Source organism: Vulpes vulpes, unplaced genomic scaffold (genome assembly GCF_048418805.1).
Source record: "Vulpes vulpes isolate BD-2025 unplaced genomic scaffold, VulVul3 Bu000000631, whole genome shotgun sequence".
NCBI lineage: Eukaryota > Metazoa > Chordata > Mammalia > Carnivora > Canidae > Vulpes > Vulpes vulpes.
Genome location: NW_027325738.1, coordinates 565,701 through 581,277, shown reverse-complemented (window position 1 = coordinate 581,277; position 15,577 = coordinate 565,701). Strand labels below are relative to the sequence as shown.

The window sequence follows — 15,577 nt, the reverse complement described above, 5'->3', positions numbered from 1 at the left end:
ATGAATAGTTAAATTACCCTTCAAAATATCCTGATTTATACTGCCACAAGCCACACATGCTATTTGCATTTGTATACACATGTATTTTGGTGATTATTATTACTGAATTATAGGAAGTAAAAAAGGGCGCTATTGTATATAATTTTAAAATGTACTTCAAAAAACAGCTTTATAGGATTAGAGTTTAGTTTGAGTGTCCTACTACATATCAACTACAAAGCCAATGTAATTGCTTTTAAATAATCATAAACATTAAACAAATAGCTTAAATGGAATTATTAACTTAAAATTTTAAGAGGTAAAAGAGGAGATGGTCCAATCTGTATAAATTTATGACAAATAGCCAGGCATTCTATTAATTTATTTATTTACATGCCTATTTGTCTATCTTTCTGATCTATTTCTATATGTGTTTGTATTTATAGGCATAAAATATTTAGTCATTATATTAGCACTGTTTCATAGCTGTTATTCTACCCTATTTTAGAGGGAAAAGGATCTGAGTCATAGGATAAGGTACATGTACAGAGTGAAGTATACTTAACACCACTTTTAAATTTCAGTAGTTGTGGCCTGCTTTTTAGGTCACTACCATGGAGACAGATAGATAGGATTTTATACTACTCAAGCCAAACTGAAGTTCTCTGTAAATAATATAAAATTGGAAGTGTCCTCTGAAAGTAGGCAATTTATTTTCTGGTATTTAAGCCACCCCAAATCTACTTTTTATTTACACAGCTGAAACAACTTAGTTATACAACAGATAAAGATAGAAAAATCACTATCAAAAAGCTCTGAAAGGAAAAAGAAATCAGTAATCAATTGTATTGTCTAGCTGGTCACTTTTAACTCTTTTGTTTTTCTTTGCTATTAATTTTCTTTGATTTTAACAAAATAATTACCTACTTAGGATGGATGGGTTGAACATGTTTCCAGTCTTTAAAATCATCTTGCTTTTTGACCCTTTGTTTAACCCTATATTAAATGGCTCAGTTGATACTTCTGTCCTTCCTGAGTGGATACAATATAGTAGAAGATATAAAGACCCTGAAACCAGAGTTGAATCCTCCTACATCTGTATTTTCCTTACTTATTAAGAGGATACAAAAAAGAACTCCTTTATGTAACTATAGTGGTCATCTATACATGATTTGTACACATGTACACAATATAAATTATTTCCCTTCTCTTTTGTTCTATTTCTCCTGCTCTCTCCCTTATTTTTCAGTATTATTGCCACATCTACATCTATCAGAGTCCTGATAATTTTTTTTAAAGAATTAAAATGGTAATGGACATGTTTACTTGTTATCAAAACACTCAGTCTATTTCATTTAATTACAGACTGCATTTTACATGCTAACTACCAACCTGGAGACACATTAAAAAAAGAAAAAAACCTGCTTTCGACTCAGTATCATTCAATGAACTGAATTTAATATACTAGAATTGGAAAGGAATTTTATAAATAATTTATTTCAGTGGTTCTCCTCTCTAGTGCACAAAAGATCCTTCTTAGAAGTTTGTTAAAAATGTAGATTCTTAATCTTCACCTTCAAATATTCTAATGTGGGCTGTAAACACAACCTTTCTTAAGAAGCACAAGAATGGTTCTGACTTGGAAATCTGAGGATCTCATTTTGAAAATCGTCATCTGGGCTCCTGAGTGGCTCAGTCAGTTAAACGTCTGCTTTGGCTCAGCTCATGATCTCAGGATTCTGGGATCATAGTGCTCCTAACTCCATGAGGATCTTGCTTGTCCCTCATCCCCCTGCCTGCTGCTCCCCCTGCTTGCGCTCTCTCTCTCTCTCTCTCTCATAAATAAATAAAAGCTTAAAAAAAAAAAAAAAAGAATTGCCTCTGGTCCACCTTCATCATTTGACAGATGAAAAAAGAGAAACTCAAAGAAGTTAACAAATTGCCTGAGGTCACCCAGTGAATCCGTCAGTGATGACAGGGCTAAGACCCGAATTCAGATTTCTTGAATGCTTCCTAAGTGGGATGGTGACTCTAACCAATCAAATATTATGTCTGAGCAGGTGCACAGGATGTATCTGGTAGAAATCTTTCAGCTTGTCTTCTTCCTTTCTTGGGATTCATTTCCCTGAGGAAGGCAATGTGTCTCCAGATGGCAGGGGTAACTATAGAATGAAGCCATGAGTTTTTTCTTTGGCCCATTTTCTTTCCAATTGACTATGATGTTTTGGCATGCTCTTAATACAGAATCTGTTAAATACTATCAGGGGAGCCAGAAAATTAGCTGCAAAGAGCTTTATGCCATTTTATAGCTTGAGGTATCTTAGTAATTATCTAGTCATACCCCTCATTTTACAAATAGTGAAACTCAGACACTAGTCTTCTCCAAGGTCATACAGAATTAAATTTCTCAACAGCCAAATTGATGTTATATCTATTATGCCTACCCTGAGAATAAATTGGGGTGATAATAAGAAAGTAGAAAAGGAAGTATCAAAACTTCCTTACCAAAAGAGAATGCAGTTTGTAAAAATCCCAAGCTAAATAACAAAAATATTATGGAAATTAAAGCACTAATTGAGAGCATAATAGTGAAAGTGACACTTTATATTCTTATAGCAAGCTTGAAAAGATAGATCATAATAAGGAATAGTATAAAAATAAATTCTTTAGGAACGTAATTCTATTATAGAAGGTATTAAAGACATAATAGGTAGCAGGTAAATTCATTTTTAAATGAAAGCGACATTTATTTAATAGATTTTTATGATTTCTCTCCAGTAATAGAGATCATATTAAATCTCATCCTATTAGCACAGATCCTCTATCCAATGAAAAAATCTGAATTACCTGGAGGACTTTTCTATATTCACTTGCCGTCCTGTCCTCCAAGCTAAAGTATATGTCAAGGACAGTCATGTTTATGATGGAAAAAATCCTCAAAGGGTTTTATTTTGGCACCCCGCTGCCCTCCATATTGAAAGCATTGCAATAAAAGGCATTATCTGCTCATAACAACTCTACAGCTGAAAAGAAAGATGATAATGGTTATATAATTAAACCATTTTGGTCACTGCTTTAAATGTTTGGAACCAAATATCTCTCATCATTTTATTCAGTCATATTTTCTTCCTGCAGATATTAGCATTTAAAAAACTAATTCTAGCAATGCATGTTTCAGCATCTATTCTACAGGTAGCTTTTGTTCACAGGAAAATGAAGTTAAAGAAAAGTTAGAACATGATCTCAGGGTCTTGTAACTGATTCACTCAACAAGTATTTTCTATAAATAAACAAAGCATTCCATATGTACAACTGTACTGGAGGCTAGGAAAACATCATGAGAAATAATCCTGTTCTATTCCATATGATTACCTTATACCCATATAAGGAGAAACAAAGGGACCACCTATGACTCTTTATCATCAGAGTCAGCAAGCATATATATATATTTTTTTCTGCATACATTTGAAAAACATGCCTCTAAGGGAAACATTGAATTACAGAGCAGAGAAAAAGTAGATTCTGTTTATTAAGTGTGTAAAAACAAAAGAAACGTGTGTACATTTATTCTTTTCAACAACACAAGGTAGGGAGTGACAGTCAATGACCTCAGTTGTTAAGAGAAAGTGCTTAGGAATCAGAAGGGTTTTTGGATCCCCAACTCAATTCGTGGCATCCTGAGCAACTTGTGACATTCTGCACGCTATTCAGCTTCTGTGAACCTCAGTTTCCTATCAGTGAAATGACACAAATAATAGTCCTGGTTGGAATTTTTGCAAGAATTAAATGAGTAAATATATTAAGTGCCTAGCATATATCAAGTAATAAAAATGCCATTATTATTATTATCCTTTTAGGTTCAGTTCAGTCTTTGAGAAATTTTATCATCGTTTATTACCAATTCTATGGCATTTCTATGCCTTGCTACATCTTCTACGGAGAAAAGATCTTTATTATTTTCTGCCATGCAGCCTTAGGACATCTAATACCTGCATTTAGGAAGGAATGCATCCCGAGAGGAAAATGCATAAACATCTCTAGGAGAAGGATAATGTGTGATGATTTGATAGCAATAATCTCTTCCTTTTCAGCAGCATTCTTCTGTTTCCTTTCTTTCTACAGGGAATATAAGCCTGAGCCCTTTCCCAGCAGACATGTAGTGACCTTAATAGCATTCTTTCCTTGGGTTTCAGGCGCTGCGACCTGTGCAGTCGACATGTTCAGCTGCCAGGGCTCCCACGCGTGTGTACCACGACACTGGCTGTGTGATGGTGAAAGGGACTGTCCTAATGGAAGTGATGAGCTCTCCACAGCGGGCTGTGGTAGGACACGTGGGGCTCTGTGTGAAGGAAGGCAGACTCTTGCTTTTGCAGTACTCACCATATCTCATTTTCTCTCACTTTCCCAATCCCTGGACTCATAAGTAGTATCAGAATTCATCAGGTGCCATGTGGTCACCATAATAGTCCAGCAACCCCTCTACCTAACTGCTGTTCAGAGTTTTTCAAAAATACTACCCATTTTAAAACCATTCTGATGAACCCAGATTCATCATTTCGCTTCTGAGGTTATGTAGCTTCCTGATGTGTGTGTGTGACTGTGGGAGATTTGTTATTTTTTTTCTAGAACCCCAACCCTACCCCCACAAAGGCTTTTAGATTGCCTATTACGGACACTCTATAAATGGCTGATGTGATCCCAAATAACTACTGATCAGAAGGTCAGTAAACACCTATTAGTCCTACGGAGAGGGTATTAACCCTTAGGTCAGGTAAAAATAGTATGGCTATAGCTGAATGAAGCCAGGGGATTGGGGGAACACCTTAGGAGGTCAGACAATTTATTAAGTCTCTGACTCTTGGTCACCTCAGGAAATTTTCACGGAATTGCTCAACAGTAAAAATTTAGATAAATTCCTTTGCTTGATCAAGAGAATGAAGGAGCCGAGTATTTGAATGCAGGTCCCAAGGTCACATGGGGATCTATTGAGATGAGCAATTTGTCAGAAATAGTGCTGTGAATTCTGCTCATTAAAGTGAATTCTGCTAATTATCTCACCAAGGACCCGTCTTGAGGTCTTTACAACTATATTTGAAGCCATACCATAGGTGTGTGTGTATGCGGGTGTGCGTGTGTGGAGGTGGAAGGCGTAGTTAAGTGGAGAAGGAAGAACAAACTTTGAGGCAGGCCTATGAGCACAGAACTCATGCTATAGTAGAATGATTCACTTTGATCTTGAAACTGATTTGTGTGTCTGTAAAGGTCAATGGGGCTACTGAGGGCTACATAATAAAGGATTATGCCTCAATTCAGGGACCAGATGGTCCCAGTATACTGTTGCTATTGTAGCAAGTTAACACTCTGGGAGGCATATTAGCACTTTTGGAACACATGGGTGCTATTAAGTAAATTATGCTAAAATACAACAAATTGTACTCAAGTGACCTGAAAGCGTTAATGCTAAATAAGCCTCTGTTGCTTATGTTTCAAAAAAAAAAAAAAAGAATTCACGTATTAGAATTGGCATAATTCACTGGAGTTATATAAGCTGTCATACAGTTCAAAGTTAGAGGAGTTATTAGTAACTGTGTTTTACTTTTCTTATAATGGGCAGTTTTTAATGCGGCTCCTACGTGGCTTCCACATCATTTTTGAAGATAAGTTTGTTGAAAATAAATTACACTTGATTAAACCCAAGGAATCCTTTTTGTTTTACTTAGTCTTGTCTCTATTTTAGTCATTATGGACTTGAAAGCAGAGATTTCCTTTTTTCAAGACAGGGAAGTCTGGGGGTAGGGAGCCAATAGGGCTTGTAAAAGAATAATTATGCCTTCAGTGACAGATGAAATATAGAAATGATACGAGGTCATCACAAAGAAATAATATACAAAAAACACTAGAAATGTCACTGAAGGATTTCAAGAAAAATAACGTTATTGAGTCATAAAGAACAAAGAGAAAAAAGAGAGGTGTTCTATGTAGAGGGAAGTGCCTATTAAGACATGGAAGGAGGTTAGAAGTCATGTAATTTTTTTCAAGTGCCCATTATATGTCAATTATTTTGGTAGGTGCTTTTATTTGCATTATTGAGTTCTCAAAGTATCTCAGTGAAATGTTTTTGAGGATCTGCCAAAAATAATTGTTACACAGATAGGAATTTAAGTAGCATCCTGGAATTTATTGAGTTCCTGAAATGAGCTGATCTGCTTCATATACCTTATCTAGTTCCTGCAAGAAGTTTATCAGATAGGTTTTATTATCCCCATTAAACAGATAAAGAAACAGATGCAGCAAGAAGGTAAATACCTTCCTCAGGATACAAATCATAAGTAGCAGAGTGACCCTTTGCAAAGCCTTGCCCTTTCTAGTATCTTGTAATGCCATGTTTCAGAGTCCTTTTTTATTTAAAACTGAGATATAATTGGCATATAGCATTGTATTAGTTTTAGGTGTACAACATAATGATTTGGTATATGCAATATTGTGCACTGATTAGCACAATAAGTTTAGTTAACATCCATTATATAGAAGATTTTTTTTACATTCAAAATACCCCAAACCTTGAGTCCTACCATAGCATCTATCCATTAAACAAGACAAGGTAATTGAAAATGATCTCTTCAAACCACTGTGCTTCTATGCATATTGTTCTGTGCATATTAACATTAATTCACTCTGCACAAGTTACCAGCTTTTGAACTTTTGCTGAAAGTTATTGGACTTTTTGGTCAACCGTTCTCCCCCTTGGTTTGGACCTTTGCTACAGCACTATTGTCATGGCTCAGGATTCCGAAAGAATCGATATTCCATTTTGTGGATAGATATCCCTAATTTGATGTGGTGCTTAATGCTTGGGCTTATCACACCATAGATCTTAATTTAACCGAGAAGTTTTATTTTCATCTTAGAGACAATAACTTTCTTAGCTCTTTTGATGCTTTCTTTTCACTTCATCATAAGCAATAGTGCTTGGTAGTCTTTTCAGTTCCATTTTTCACAAGGAAGCAAGGTTTCAATTTTTTTTATCACTTTACTAATATTAGTAAAGGAATGAGGAGAGAAAAAAATCCAGCCGCATTATTACAGTTGAGTGTCTTTTTTTTTTTTAATCACATGTGAATGTTTGAATTCATCCCTCAGCAAACTTACAGATTGCTAAATGTCCTGAAATTTTAGGGTCACTCTGGAATTGTTGAATATATTAATACTGAAACTTTGAATTACATTAATATATTTGGTATATGTTAATATATATTAGGAATTTATATGTAGTTGATATATATTATGAATAGAATATTGAGCAAACTTTTCTTTTTCTAAATAACTATGAATTATTGAGTATAATAACATACATTCCCCAAACTCCTCACATGGGGAAAAGTAAAATAGGGACTCATCTAACTTCATTCTTTGTGATATCTTTCTTAGCTCCCAATAATACATGTGATGAAAATGCTTTCATGTGTCATAATAAAGTGTGCATCCCCAAGCAATTTGTTTGTGACCATGATGATGACTGTGGAGATGGCTCAGATGAGTCACAGCAGTGTGGTAAGCATATCCAAACTTTTCATGGAAGAGATTCTCTGGCTAAATAATAGTCTTTTAGGATGACTCAGGAAATAAATAAATGACAAAAACAACACATTTCTTAGTGTCACAAAGGGCATGTAAGCTCAGTTACCCATAGTAGTACCTCAATAACCTCTTTAAACTCTAATGCATAATTATACATTGATTTGGAGATCATGTCTACATATAATATGTTCTTATTAGGAAGCACATGGGGGAAATAGTTATAAAATGTCTTTTGGTTGAAAAACAATATATGGCTAGCTAATTCAGTCTTATAGCCAAATCAAGTATTTGAATGAAGAAAAAATAGAATTCACAATTATCAGAGAAACTGTATAATTAACATTCTTCTTTCACCTTATCTTCTTACATGTGTGCTTATTTCTTAAAATTTAATATTATTGTGACATTTATCTTGTCATCGCATATATATTTATCTGACCATCACATATATAATGTATATATAGATACAAATGTAGCTTTTGTAGTGAAAATCATGAAAAGTTCTTACGTGAAATTGAAATTTTACACAAACCTAGTATTTTTGTAAAAAACAAAAACTTAAATGTGTACATGAATAAATATAAGATGAAAAGCCATAAAATCCACATATAATCACGAAAGACAGTAGATTTAGTGCCCTCCTTTGTTCTCCTTGTGTTGTGTCTATAGTCTTGGTCTTTGAGAGCAATCTCTTTGAAATCAGCGAATCCCAGTTTTTACGATCTTTTCACAATTAAGTCATGGATTCGATGTGATATTTTAAAAGGTGCATCATACCTTGAGATGTAAATTTGAAGTAGAGTTATGTCTGATTGAGTATCTTCCCTCTGCTAGATACTTACGCAGTTGATATGGAAATGAATGAGACATATCCTAGAAGAAATTGCAGACAAACAGGAAAATCAGAAATACATGCTAGAATAATAGCACACGTTGTCAGATGTGACTAAGAATCACAATACATGGGATCAGAGCTGAGAGAATAAGTTTTGAAGCACTATGGGACGCCTGGGTGGCTCAGCAGTTGAGCACCTACCTTCGGCCCAGGGTGTAATCCCGGAATTTGGGATGAGTCCCACATCAGGCACCTTGCAGGGAGCCTGCTTCTCCCTCTGCCTGTGTCTCTGCCTCTCTCTCTCTGTGTCTCTCATGAATAAACAAATAAAGTCTTTAAAAAAATTATTAAAATTTTTTTTGAAGCACTAAAGAATAGTAGCAGAGAGAATGTTAGAGAGTCATGTGTAGATGGTAGATAAAATAACACAGTGGTTAAAATCACGGACTTGGAGCCAGATGGCCTGGGTCTAGATCCTGGCTTGGACACCTAGTATCTGTATGACCTTTGAAGTTATTTCACATTTCTGCACCTCAATTCCTCATCTGTAAAAAAATAAAAGACAACATTGTTTAACTCTTACGGCTGTTGAGAGAATTAAATTAGTTACTATTTGTCAAGTCCTTAGAATAGTTCTGGATACATAGAAAGTTCTATTTATATTTCCAAATGGCTACATATTGACATAGTTGAAGAATAATAGTCTTTTGTGAGGTAAATTGAAATTAGAAAGTTGAAACTGGATCCGAAGAAGTCTGAAATATAATGTTAAAGAATTTGTGTTTAATTATTTTGGCTCTCAGTTGACAGCGCACATTTGAAATGGGAATGCCACAGTAAAAATATGTTTCAGAATCATCTTTTTCAGCAGAGTGGATGAAATATTGCCTTGGGACAGGGGAGCCGTTAGGTGGAAAGTAAGCTAGCTAGAAGATAATTGCAATAGTTCTGGTGATTAATGATGTGATGATAAACCAGGACAGAAATGGTGGAATGGAAAGAACAGTATGGGTCAGGATTCATTTACAGTCCTATATGGAGGATAAAGGAGAATTTCTAGCTTGGATGACTTGGTGGATGGTGTTACCATCATTAATGGGCTTTGGAAAATAGGTGGTTAAGGGCCAAGTTTTCCTGGTGTAGGAGAAGAGAAATGTAAAAAATAATAATAATAATAATTAATTTTGGATGTTTTGAATATGAAGTGTTAATCAGACAATAACATGAAGCTATAGAGTGAGTGTTTGAAAATTTAGTTCCAGAGGTCACCAGTATGATTTCTGCAAATATAATTAGTTTGCTGGCCATCGGCATAAAGCTGATATTCAAAATATGACAAAAATTGAAAACAGCCAACACTGCAGAAAGGAAAAGAGGAAAACAATAGGCTAAAGATTGAAGTTAGGGCTTCGCCTGCAATATTTTAGGATGGAAGAGGAGAGGACTTCATACAGAAAGAAGGATACAAGGAAACAGCCAAAATAAGACAACGTCATGGGGAATAGATTGTAAATATTAAACCAGGAAATTATTTACAAGGTAGTATTCTCAACAATATCAAATGCTGCAGGAAAGTGAAATATATAAGAGTGTGATGCACCCTTGAATTTGACACTTGTCCCTTTGTATTTGCTGGCTTCAAGAGGATTTTAAGAAGGTAGATATTGTAGAAATGGGTTGAATGAATGGAGGCTGAACTGGAGATAAGTAAGGGAATGCTGGGTAGAGTGGTAGGTAAGAGGATAATGTGTACATAAGAGTTATGTGGATGGATTATTTTTTTTTAATATTTTTATTTTTATTTATTTGAGAGAGAAAGAGAGAGAGTGTGAGTGAGCAGAGGGAAGGGAAGAGTGAAAGAATCCTCAGACTCCCCACTGAGCACGGAGCTCTACTGAGGACTTGATCCCAGGACCCCGAGATCATGACCTGAGCCTAAATCAAGCATCAGTTGCTTAACTGACTGAGCCACCCAGGCTTCCCTGATGGATTTTTATTGTCACTGGGCTGGGAGAGACTTGAATGTAATGTATATATTGACCAAGGAGAATGAACTAGTGAAGAGGGCAAGGGTGGAAGAAAGCGCAGGGAAACTAAAATTGTTTCTAAACTCTGCAGTTTGCCATTCAGTACGACAAACCTTTCGATTGTATTATCATTGTTGAAATATTTTTCTATTGGAATTTTATTTGTTAACAAACATACAGATCTTATTTCCTATCTTCATTATTATTATTATTATTATTATTATTTTATTTATGATAGTCACAGACAGAGAGAGAGAGAGGCAGAGACACAGGCAGCGGGAGAAGCAGGCTCCATGTACCGGGAGCCCGATGTGGGATTCGATCCCGGGTCTCCAGGATCGCGCCCTGGGCCAAAGGCAGGCGCCAAACCATTGCGCCACCCAGGGATCCCTTATTTCCTATCTTCAAAAGTAAAATATATACCAGGTTTACCAGAAAGTTTCTAATAGCAATGACAGTTTTCATTGTTAAGAAACTTAGGAAAAATTCAATCTAAAACTCATAATAGTCAAAATCAAATGAGTTTTACTTATAAATAGGCATAGATATGAACATTAAAAATTGACGGGCTGATACTCTGATTTGAATAAAGCTTTTTAGTGCCTCTAAGTATCAATATATAGGATAATTACAATAGTTGTGTGCTTATTGCTTTATAAATTGACTTTAAAAAATTTTTTTAACAATGTCTTTAAACTTCCAAATGCTGCTTCCCAAACATAAACATGGCATTATGGCTTCTGAGAATTATCGTTGTAACTCGGAATCACTTCATCCATATGTTCTGGTACTATACCTAATCAAGCTTAGTCTTGAAAAAACATTAATAGCTTTATTCTTGTTTTCCATTCAAAGGAAAATCTTTAGGACATAGACTATAGGTGAATAGAGACAGTATTGTTGAGTATTGCATTTTTGTTTCCTCACCTAGAAACAATAAGATTGCCTTGTTTTTTATTTTCTTTCCTGGACCTTAACCCCACTTCTTAACCACAAATATCTCTTGCAAGTATGACCACTGTCCCAAAAAGGAATAAGAAACACTTCCTATAGAAGACATAGATAGGTCCCATGGTTAACTAGGTATGGTGTACGTTAGGGAATGCAGATTTAATATTTGTCATATAATTAGAATGTTACTTTCTTTGTCTCTAGGATACCGAGAGTGTACTGCAGAAGAATTTAGTTGTGCTGATGGACGATGTCTCTTAAATACTCAATGGCAGTGTGATGGGGACTTTGACTGCCCTGACCATTCTGATGAAGCACCTTTAAACCCAAAGTGCAAAAGTGCAGGTACAGAAGATATATAATATTGTGCTTATTCCAAAATTTGCTTTTCAATGGCAAAACTGTGACTCTGATTTTCAGTTCAGTCTAGTATGATATTCAATGAAAATAAATGCAAATAATTAAGCATGGGATGTTTCAAGTGATACCATGGAGGAGCTTAGCAATCAACTATGTTGTCAAGCTAGTTTTAGAAATTTAAATCTGTGCTAAAATATGAAGATTTGAGGCAACACACCAAACGGATCCATTACCCTGACCCCTTTCAAAAAATCATTTTTTCTTAATATGTGATTTTATGCGAAAACAGTTTCCTTATTTGGACCTATTTGAAAGCTCAAACAAAGTAAGTTGAGATTTACCAAGAGAAGGTCTGTATTAATGATGCTTAGCCAAAATAAAGTAAACTGCATATCATTTGACAGAAATATATACATAGCCAAACTTGGACTATTTTTCATTTCACTATTCCAAAGACCAAATACATAATCATATATTTAAAATAAACCCAATTACTTTTTCTCATGTACTTTACATGCTAATAGGCTTTCTTTTATCATGTATGATAATGAACAATGTTCAAGTCATCAGGTTATGAGTAGCTCCAAAACCTAAACTCTTTTCCATAGCTATATTTGGAACAACTATTATTCACCACAAATGTCCTTTTTATGCCCTGACTTAAAAGTGTCAATGTTATATTTCCAAGAAGAAAAAGAATCTAGGAATATCTACCTATTCTAGATTCTTAATTTTTAGTGACATATAATTTCTCAGAGACCTGTGGCTTGAAGGGAAATGTCAAACTCTCATTATACTTTTGAATCAATTCTTCACAATATAGGTGAAGACAGAAAGACTTCATTAATTTGACTATAGGTGCTTATTTTGATTGCTAATGTTCATGGCAAAGAAAGATTTTCAGTAAGTGTTGAACATGAAAGTACAGTTGGCCCTTGTTTTTTTTTTTTAATGTTTTGTGTATAAAATACTACACTACATATAGAGGATTTTATATGTATATAAATTTTACTATAATTTTTGACAGATAAGTTATCATACGTGTGAATGTTTTCAGCAATTGTAGTATAAAGCAATGGCATGCCCTTTATGTTCCATTTGTTTTATTTTCTTTTTCCAGAACAGTCATGCAACAGTTCATTTTTTATGTGCAAAAATGGCAGGTGCATTCCCAGTGGAAGTCTTTGTGACAATAAGGATGACTGTGGCGATGGCTCAGATGAGAGAAACTGCCATATAAATGAATGTTTGAGTAAGAAAGTCAGTGGATGTTCTCAAGATTGTCAGGACCTTCCAGTCAGTTACAAGGTAGGGTCTCATCAAAAATAGAAAATCACATGATACATTGGAATTTGAGATAATGAATACTATTCAATCCAAAGAGCTGTAGAACTTAAAATGCATCATAGTATTTTCTGGTAAAAGTATTTAAATGAGGAGTATCTATATAAGCCACTCATTATAATCATGTGGCATAAAAATCGTAAAAATGTACTCAGAAAGACAAAAATGCCAAAGTGATTTTCAATATATGTTGAACATAAAGAGAAAAAAAAAGGCAAGAAAAACCCAGTGTTTAGAGAGATCCTGCCATGTTAACAGCACATAAATATGTATGCAACTGTTGAGTTCCCATTTCTTCCCTCGTTCTTCCTCCCATCTTTGAAGTGAAATGGGCTAATCATTTATTTACTGCAACACTGGATAATACAGTACTTTTCATGTACACAGGAAGAAAAAAAATAGAACGCATGAATTATTAGGACCGAGTGCAGGTACACTAAAAATAAATCACCCCTAATATCCTAATTGGTTTTGTTAGCACCGTTTTCCTGAAGAGCGTGATTCACTGACAAAATTGATTGACAGAAATAGCTTTTGAAAACATTTCTGTTTGATTCATGTTGAATAGAGGATGCAAATGAGCATGATATTAAAATTAAAGCTGTGCATTAGGCTAAAATTGATGATGTAAGTGTGGGAAAATCTCAGGAAGAGCGATTCATTTGAAAGTCAGTGTTTTTAACAGAGCGATAGCTCTGTATGAATCAGCAATAGGGCATGCTCCTACAAAACACAGAGACGGTCTTATGCCAGTTAAGATCATTACAGAGGTTAGATTTTTATTATACTGAGTTCTGCACTGGTCAGAACACATCTGGGTTACTATGTGCATTAATGAACATGGTATTTTAAGAGGAATTTGGACAAATTGTAGTGTATATACATTTGTACATCCCAAAGCATTAGGATTCCATGTGCCAGACATGTACCTTCAGAAGGAGTTTTTCCTGGAGCAAAGATGGCTTATTAGCTGTGTTCAAACATATGAAGCCCCGGATTAGGGAGCAGACCTAGTCTGAGTTGTTTCAAAGGTTGGGATTATGAGTTGGGAAGCAGACTGTTCAATATGAGGAAAAGTACTCTACAGTACTATCTTTACATTGGAATGAGCTGCCTCATTTCTCACTACTAAAGGGGTTAAATTGTAGCTAAGTAACTTTCTTTAAAGCATGCTAGAGAAAATACATGTGTATTGCAGAGATGTGGTACCTTTTTCCCTGCCAACATTGACATTCTATGACAAGCCATTTCTATCTAATGGTAAATTTAGCCAAATAACCACTTTGCCATTTGTAATCTTTGGATTTCTAGTATTTTGATTAATTTAGCTACATTGATAGGATTTTATTGCATGTAGATGTAACCAGAGAACTACAATAATCATTCCACCCCGTGCAAAAACAGAGATTAAAAACTTAAATATTAAAAAAGGTATATTTGTTTAAGACATAGTGCAAATACTATATTAAGAAGAGTTGGTTAAATTTACAGGCTTAAAACACAAGCATTGTGTTGTAGGTAAAATGAAACAAGATAAATGAGCCAAAATAAGTCTTAATGAGATGAATATGTATCAAATAACTAATTTTGGCAGTAAATATTTTGAAACCCAATGAAGCAGAAAAAATATCACCAGTGACTTCTGCACAATCAATAGACATGTGTTTCCTGAAAAATCAGAGCATGTGTCATGGAATTGTTACAGATAATTAGTTAAAATTTCAACTCATAGTTTATAAATAGTTCTTTAGTTCTGTCTATATAATATATACATTCTGTATTTCTATGTATCTACAGAATCTCTATATCATAGAATCAGTATCTATCTATATAAAAACTTAAATTTCAAAGTAGTTCTCCTTGTGTTTATCCTGAATGTGTTTAAATCTAGAATAACAATCTTGGAGAAATCTAAAAATTATAGAATATCAGATGGTCACTTTTTGACATAACATTCAAAACGAGGCTTAATATTTTTTAAATGCCTGCATATGGGGTGCCTGGGTGGCTCAGTCAGTTAAGAATTCAAGTCATGACCTCAGGGTCCTAGGATGGAACACCCCCCCACCGTGAGACTCTGCTCAGCGGGGAGTCTGCTCAATGATTCTATTTTCTCTCTCCCTCTCCTTCTGCTCCTATCCCATTCATTCTCTCTCTCTCTCTCTCTCTCTCTGTCTCTCTCTCTCTCTAAAATAAATAAATAAAGCCTTAAAAATAAAAATGAAAAAATAAAATAAAATGCCGGCATATAAGTACTTAGTGCTCAGAAATGCCATGTTTAAAAAACTGCTATAGTAGAAATAGGCATCATCATCCTGAGTGCCATGTTAAATCTATTTTAATTACTTTATAAGATCTCTCATATAGAAATACTTATTGATAATTTTTAAAAATTAGTGTTTTCACCTTGACTTTTCAAAAGGAGTCATAGAATGAAGGAGAATTCTAGTTAAAATAGACAACATATTTAATCATTCATAAGTCTATGTATATGATACCTGAA

At 34.6% G+C, this 15,577-nt stretch overlaps 1 protein-coding gene across 1 annotated transcript in view; it reads left to right on the top strand.

The window, feature by feature from the left end:
- The window catches only part of LOC112912588 (low-density lipoprotein receptor-related protein 1B-like), a 332,717-nt gene that overhangs the window by 81,673 nt on the left and 235,467 nt on the right, over window positions 1-15,577 (top strand). The window contains exons 12-15 of the mRNA XM_072745200.1: window positions 4,173-4,301; window positions 7,408-7,530; window positions 11,575-11,715; window positions 12,851-13,038. Coding sequence (XP_072601301.1) covers window positions 4,173-4,301; window positions 7,408-7,530; window positions 11,575-11,715; window positions 12,851-13,038 — 581 coding nt within the window. The remainder of the gene's footprint in view (window positions 1-4,172; window positions 4,302-7,407; window positions 7,531-11,574; window positions 11,716-12,850; window positions 13,039-15,577) is intronic.